This window comes from Montipora foliosa, chromosome 9 (assembly GCF_036669935.1).
Source record: "Montipora foliosa isolate CH-2021 chromosome 9, ASM3666993v2, whole genome shotgun sequence".
NCBI lineage: Eukaryota > Metazoa > Cnidaria > Anthozoa > Scleractinia > Acroporidae > Montipora > Montipora foliosa.
Window position 1 is genome coordinate 28,424,222 of NC_090877.1, and position 8,332 is coordinate 28,432,553.

At 40.2% G+C, this 8,332-nt stretch overlaps 1 protein-coding gene across 1 annotated transcript in view; it reads right to left on the bottom strand.

The window, feature by feature from the left end:
* Nucleotides 1–8,332, bottom strand: part of LOC137972030 (clusterin-associated protein 1-like) — an 87,435-nt gene that overhangs the window by 11,256 nt on the left and 67,847 nt on the right. Inside the window, exon 12 of the mRNA XM_068818831.1 lies at nucleotides 6,844–6,902. Coding sequence (XP_068674932.1) covers nucleotides 6,844–6,902 — 59 coding nt within the window. The remainder of the gene's footprint in view (nucleotides 1–6,843; nucleotides 6,903–8,332) is intronic.

The window sequence follows — 8,332 nt, forward strand, 5'->3', positions numbered from 1 at the left end:
CCATCTCGAAAATCTTTTGGAGAATTAAGTACTTCTTTAGTTGGTTTTTCATGCTTTTGGTTATCCACTGCTTAGCTATGTGTTTGTGTGCGAGTGAATGGTGAGATATCCATCAAAGTAAGTACCGCACAATTAAACGTATGAAGGAAATGACTCGATAAGTTAACTACATAATACAAGGGTGCTTTGGATTCTACATATTCTCACTACTATTGAATTGAATTGAACACTGTTGCCGAAATCGGGCCAAATTGCATCCGAGAAAAGCAAATACCATCACGTTTTCCACAATTTCTATTTGCAGACGGCCAATTAAATTGTTTGTTGCCCTACCTCATAAGGTCCCTGCAGATCATGGGTGTAAAAATCAAGTAGTTTAACACTGCAAAAAGGGTAGCGCTATTTGCTGCAAAGAATTATAAATTGCTAATTTGCAAGGCCGAACTGTTAGCTCACAAAGGTTGCCTAATACGAATCCATTGAAATGTGAAGGGACGCTACATCCTTCAGTAACCTAAGAAATATGTTTTTTTGTCAACAATTTGAAGTGAAATCCGCACTGATGTTAGCCTGTGAACACTTTGTCCTCAGTAAAGGCTTCTCTTTCAGTTTACTGCTACTGGAGGAGAAAGAATGACAAAAAAAGGTGATAGAAGCGAGCTGATCGCTGAGGCCAAAGGCTTGTTCACAACCTTCACTGTTGCGTCCTTTTATGGATACATACATTAAATAAATGTACTGCATGTGAGGCTTGCGACCGCATTAAGAAGTTGACCGTGTATTGTCACCTGCTGATAGATTTCCTACCGTTTTGACGCAGTGCTACCTGAAAGCCATTAATTTCATGCCCGGTGATTGATGACTGTCAACTTTTCTTCGAAGTTTAAAAGATTTAAATATTCCCCCTTTTAGAGATTCCCTGTTTTAGTAATTCCCCCTTTTAGAGATTCCCTGTTTTAATAATTCCCCCTATTAGAGATTCCCTGTTTTAGTAATTCCCCCTCTTAGAGATTCCCTATTTTAGTAATTCCTCCTTTTAGAGATTCCCAGTTCCCTGTTCCCGTTCTCCTGTTCCTGTTTCAGAACTACAATTAGTGGCAAAAGTATTGGGACACTCACCCTTTGAAGTTGGTTTTCTTACTGAGTTTGCATAATTGCCCCCTACCCCCCAGAACAATGTTGCCAACAGTGAACATACATTTCCTTGTTTATTTCAACATTGATTGGGGGAGGGGGGGGACTTATTTTGAAGCTTTTAGTGGAATTTTGACAGTTACGCTTAGTTTCTGATGTGTGAGAGGTTTTCAGGCCCATCCTGACATTAGCATCACAACTACTTTTGCCACTGATTGTAGCCCCATACACCACACGCTTTGGATGACAATTAGGGACTTTACGATCTACTATGGTGACGGCGACGAAAAAGTCACTTAAAAATGTAACTTTGCAGAATCCTCAGTCTTCCGCTATTATTTCGTCTTGTTCACTTCGTACAATGCAACCTCGTTCCCAGGGTGTCTCTTCTCTGCCTCAATTGTCAGTGACAAAACAGATGCAGAAAAGAGAGACCCTGGGAATGAGATTGCGTACAATGTGGGCGAATTATCCTAAAATTGAATTTATATGAGCGGTTTCAGAGTAAAAATATAGAATGAAAGATTCGCATTTGTACCCTCGCATTAGGAAAAAAATCTGAGTGTTCCTTTGCAGAAGTCGAACCTATGACCTTCCGATTACTAGTACTGATGCTCTACCACTGGGCTAAGGAGCCTTGTGAGAGCTAGCTTATTAAAATAGGCTTGACAATAATTGTTCCGCCATACTGCAAGGATCTAAATTGTAGAAATGCACCATATTCTCGATTGTAGATAGATAACTCGCTCGTTTAAGCTGAACTCGGAAATACAAACGTTTAGACGCCTTCTTGGAGTTTCACTAACACGCCCATTCCATAACAAATCGCTTGTAATTATCACACCCAGCAGTTTTGCGCTTCCAAGCTGGTTACCATTGACGAGAATAGGATGCAACTCACCCTGCTTTTTAGCGAAAGAGATTCTTAGTTCTTTACACTTTTCGCTGTTCAGTTGAACCCTATTATCTAAGGACCACTGAGCCACACAGTCTACTATATGTTGTGCATTGCTCACACCACCTTTAGCAACTACTTCTGACGTTGTGGTGTCATCGACATACTTCCAGAGTTGGGCGTTGAAATCTCCATGAAGACTTAGATCATTGATCAAAATAAGGAACAACCAAGGCCCTAGCTTTGTCCTCTGGGGAACCACAGAGGGGACAGAGCCTCACTTTGAGTAGCATCCCTCACCTACCTTAAGCTGCTGAAAAGACCCGGACAGAAAATCGATTATCCAGTTGATTATTCTGGTTGGTAGGACTAATTTGCATAATTTACCAACAAGAATACTATGGTTGATTAGATCAAATGCTTTCCAATAATCGAAAAGCACAGTCCTGATCGTAGCACTATTACCTTCTGTTGCTTGAGCCAAACTCTGGACCATGTGTACAAGGGCCTGTGTGGTGGACAAACTGGGTACCATACTGATTCGGATCTCGAGAACAGCAGGCTTTATGTAATCCTGTACCACACAATCCTCAGCGACTTTTGATAAACAGGCGGTAAGAGAGATTGGTCTCAGATCTTTTTTCAAATCATCAACCTTCTTTTTATTGGGTAGTGGGAATACATCCGCGTACTTCCAGATGGTAGGGATGCATCGATTATACTACATACAGGGTAAGGGAGAAGACCAGAGTACTCCCGCAGTAGCCAATTAGGTACTTCATCCGGTCCACACGCCTTAGACGGATTCATTTTGCTAGGAGTCTTGCAATGCGCAACTCTGACACCACTGAGTCCGGGCGGGGCAGACAACATTCTTCCATTAGTTCTAGGAACGCCTCATTGATAGTGTTCGCCAGTTCCTGTAGAGATAGCTCTTCAGCACCCACCACATGAATATGGTTATACAAAGTTCCAGAATGCACACGTGCACCGCATAAACGTTTTACCTCCTTCCACCATGCCTTCCGGTTTTCTTCTTTCATGCTTGTACCTTGGTTTCACAGAAGACAGCTTTACATGATTTTCGTGCGTGGTTGACTGCGTTATGGTAGAACTTAAACTGAACTGATGTAACACCATGTTTGTGAAAGGCCCTCTGCCTTTAAGGGAGAGGAGAGGCAGTGTGGCCCAGTGGTTAGGGCGCTTGCCTTGAGATCCGGGGATCCCGGGTTCAAGACCTGTTCTGACCATTCGTTGAATTTGTTCCTGGTAGTCCCTGGTTCAACTTCCCTTGTAAATAGTCAACTGGTTTGCCTCCGGCCAGTTGGGATTCTTAACAGTTTTTGTTCTTCTGTTCCGTCGTTTCGTTTCGTTGTGTTTCATTGGCCCTGAAAAGCCCCTATGGGGAGCGGTCAATTAAGTATGTATTGTATTGTATTTATAAGCGATTTCAGGTGCTGGGTCATTCAAGAGACGTCAGATGTGTTCACACACACTTTCTTAACAGGCACGAGCAGATCACGTCCTGTATACAGTGCTTTGTAGAACACATTCAGCATATTTTCAGAGCAGTCAAGAGAAGAAAACAGAGAAGGCCAATCCGTAGCACTCTGATACCTTCCCAACTCTGCCTTGCGACTTGCGCGCATATCACGCTTGAGCATGAACTTTGTAGGGTTTTGACCACTTTCACTCTAGCTTCTGCTGTGAGTGTGCTGTGATCTGAGAGGCCGAAGAGCGGAAATAAACGCAGCTCGTCGTAATATTGATGGAAGTTTGTAAGAACTAGATCACTTGAGTATAGCGTTCTTCCTTGTAGGCTTTTAAAAATTAAGGCGATTAAAATCCTCCGCTACAAAGAGTGCGCAATTAGCCTATTGCGATTCAGCCAGCGAGAGAGATTGAAATAAGTGATCACGCATTTTACTGTACACGATGGTATAATTATGTTAACCCCTCTTTCAATGCTATCACAAATATGCCCCATTTCAATAATTTAGACCCTAGCAGTAGGTCAGATGAACCTACAATCGTGGTCAAAAGTTGTTGGGAAGGTTGTGTGCATCACTTCACTTCAAACCCAATTCAATTATTCTAACTATTCGCTGTACTATTTGAGAAATACCATGCTCTTGTGGCCCCCCTCCCCCATATTCAATGTTGGAAGAAGTCACCACTTTGTTTCGTGAAAATCCAACATTGATAAGGGGGAGGGGGGGGGGGGGGGGTTTATCTCTTAAGTGATGCTACCTTCCCAACACTTTTGTCCATGATTGTCTGAAAACAATTGTAAACAGTTTTTGTTGTATAACACAAATTATTAAATTCTCAACCTCGGATAATGCATTTCTCATGCTCTGATTGGTTTACTGAATCTCGGTTATCAGCTCATATACCTTGGTTTGACCTTATTTGGTAAATGATTGCGCTAGGCGTTGCTAAGGATTATGAAATTACAGTCAAACCTGTATATAACAGTCACCCTTGGGAAATGGCCCTGTGACTGTTATATACAGGGTGACCGCTGTACACAGGTTTCCTTTTAACTCCCCTGGAAGTCAATATATAGCATTACATTTTCTTGACAATAACGAGTAACAGCAACGCAATAAACACGATAGAAAAGACCCATAAAATGTCCGTGGTGTTCTTTTAGGGAGGTGCAGTAAAAGACTACTGGAAGCTAATGAACAACGTTTTTAAGAGAAAAATCACTTAATTTACATTTATTGAGAACAAGTTTAAACGGAAATGCAATAGCTATGAGAAAAATGCCCATAAAATGTCCGTGGTGTACTTTAAGGGAGGTGCAGTATACTTTGATCGAAATTCCCTTGTAGGAAAAGCTTTTAACGTAACAAGATGTAGGCGTTGAAACTTGGAGATTATTCCGAGTCTTGATGTTAAAATCGAACTTACTGATGATGAAATTAGAATTATAGAGATAGAAACAAGAAACCAAGCTAAAAACAGTAATTTGTTTCGTCACTGAGCAGGAAGAATTGTTTAATCTATCAGTAAGCAAGCCAGTCACTCTAATCAAGCACAACACTCGATTAGTCTCATAAAGACAAATTGTTATCCAAATATTTTCAAGTTTTCTAATGATGCTACAGAACATGGTTGTAAACATGAAAGTACAGCAATAAATGCTTATGAGAAAATTGAGAGAAAAGTACAAAAACGTCGGGATTGAAAAGAGTGGAATATCAATCAATAAACAATACCCCTGGCTTCATGCAACTCCAGATTTTATGTGCTGCCGTGACTGTTGTGGTCGAGGTTGTGAAGAGGTTAAGTGCCCATACTGCATGAAAGAAATGACTTTTGAAGACTACCGGTTGAGTTAAGTTCTTCGACAAACTCAACTTGGTTGGTGATTATGAACACCAGGGACGAGATAGTATTTTATTGCCTTTTCTGTATCTTCTTTAGACTTTTTCCTTGTCTTGTTACCGCAGCCGACCATCAGACAGACAACCATGCGGACAATTATCTTATTGGCTCAGTCACTCAAATATGTATTTCTTGTCACTTAATCATATTTAATTATCCATGTTTCGCCTAGTTGTTATTTAAGTCCTAACGGTTTTTCAAATATTTTGTAACTGACGATGTTGTTTGGAACATCGAAACATGTCTTCGAAATTAAAAAATGTCGTAACTTTCTTAAAGATGATATAAAGGCTTGAAAAAAAGCTTGTTTGAATTCGCGTTGATTTCGCGTTCGCAATATTTTTGTGCGTCCTGCACATGAAATGTTTATTTAACTAACATTGTAGCATTTCTTATCAGACACCATGCAAGTGTCAATTCCATATGTGAAATTTCGTCACTTTAAATCCCCCAGAATGCACTAAATTGCATCTGTGAGTGTCTAAATTTCAAAAATTTCCTTGCGCAACATGCCTAGATTGCACCTTTGGACACTTGCTTGGGTGCCTTTGGCACCAAAACCGTCTCCACTTTCCCTATAACCTGTTCCACAAAAACATTTTGAGAAGGCTGCTATCTACCATTTTTCTCTGAGCTTTGCAAACGGCATGCTTTTTTCAGTTACAAGTTAATTTCAACTGCGACGTAGAGCACATAGAAATACTTTTTGCAAACCAGTCTGCCATGTTCAATTTCACAAAAAAAAACAGAAAAAAATATTGAATATGCTTATTCATTTGGTAATTGGCATCTGACAATTACCGATTGGGAAAACTAATATATAGATTCTATTTGAGCCTCATTTCAGCAATAACTTGAACAAAAGACATCGAAATCCGAATATGTTAGCACTTCTTTGAGTTTTTTGGTTAAAGGAATGAAACCACATTAAAAAAATTGCGTTTACTGCACTTCGACCTTTTTGAGACAATTGTGGCCAAAAGTTGTTGGGAAGGTTGCGTGCATCACCTCACTTCACACCTAATTCGGTTATTTTAACTATTGGCTGTACTATTTGCGAACTACCATGCTCTTGTGTCCCCCCTCCCCCATGATAAGGGGAGGGGATTTATGTCTAACTTGCTACCTTCCCAACACTTTTGTCCATGATTGTAGTTTAATGGGTAAGCTCTGGTGAGACTCATGTAGCTCAGTAGTAGAGAATCTGAACTAGTAATTGGAAGATCGTAGGTTCAACTCCCGAAAACATATTTTTTCCGAGTATCCCAGATCCGAGTCATCAAGAATAAATAAATGCCTTTCATTTCACTCACTGTGGTTAATATAATTATAACATCTCTGGTGAGTCTCAGCTGAGTTGCCTGATGATACGTCTGGTTTTTCCTTATCGGTACCTTAGCCCATAATAATCTACTAACCTCTTCTGAGTCCAGCCCTCCACCCATAGAACCAAACACGCGACCACCAGCATCGGCAGCTGAATACAACCAAGACAAATGAATATTGGTGAGCTTAGAAAGGATATCTTACACCCTAGGACCTTAATTAAGACCGTAGGAAATTTTACATGACAACTGGGGGTAGCATGAAAAATGATTCAGCATGGGTGCAGGCGTGTGGGTCTTACCTGAATACCATAAAAACCCAACTAGTTACAAAAATTGAAATTAACGGTCTAAAGCACTCCAAAAGCCACCCAAAGAAATCGTTTCCCTGGCATAGCATAAAGGATGTGAGTAAACATACCTTTATGTGGAAAAGTATGCAAATCATTACAGTGCGTTCATCGAAACCAGGGCCACCAAGATAATGAATATCAATCAGAGGGAAGAAATAAAACAATAGAGTCCAACATTTGCAGATCCAGCGAATGAAACGTGTGGTACAAAACAATGAAATCCCAACTTTCTTTGTTGACCAATGATGCTTACGTGACTATGAAGTCGGTTACTGTAAATGTCAAGTTCAAACCGTTAGTACTTTCGCATGATGCGACTTTAAGGAGTGTGAAATAGAAGAATTATTATAAACTACAGTCAATTACCAAGAGGGTTGTTGGCTGACTTAGAGAATAAATTGAAACAAAAGCGGCAAAGTGCTTCCAGTGTTTGATGCATGTTAAAAAAGCTCTTCAAATGGTCTTTTGAAAGTGAAACTGGTCAGAGATACCATTCGAAGGTCTTTAAAAGTGCTTCCAGTGTTTGCGGAGTTGACCATTTGAAGGGCTTTTTTTTTAAGACACAACAATATTTAAACCCTGTACTAGGCACTTTGCCAATGTATATTTGGAAAGCTTTGTTTTCATTTATTTCTAAATCAACCAAAAATCCCATAGTAACTGAGTGCAGAACCATCACCGGTCAACGAACAAGTTGGGATTTCATTGTTTTGTACAGGGCATTTGATCTGCTGGATCTGAAAATGCTGCAATGTATTGTTTCAGTTCTGGCCTCTGATTGGTTTTCATTACCTGGGTGGCCCTGGTTTCAGTGAACGCAATTTAAATGGATTTATAAAAAGTAATTAAAGGACAAGGCCACTCTAAAATGTGAATAATTTTTGCACCCACCAATTTAAAGTTCACACACAGACTACTTCTTAACTGTTGTGTGAGACCCCAGTCAAAATTCCTGGCCCAGTTAAATCCCTCTCAAAAGAAGAAAAAAACACCAAATAGAGCACTGCCATTTTGAATGGAACTTAGTAATCCGGCTGGCTGGTCAGTGACATCATTTAGTCCGACTTGGCAGGAAGCTCACAACACAGCCGGTCTCAATGTGCCTTTGTGGCAGTTCACTTTTGCTTCGTTCCATGTAACTTGAAAATACCATCGTGCTCACCTCCATATTGCAAAAACAGACCCAAAAAAGACAACATTTCTTAATTTCCCTGTAAAGAAGCCAGACT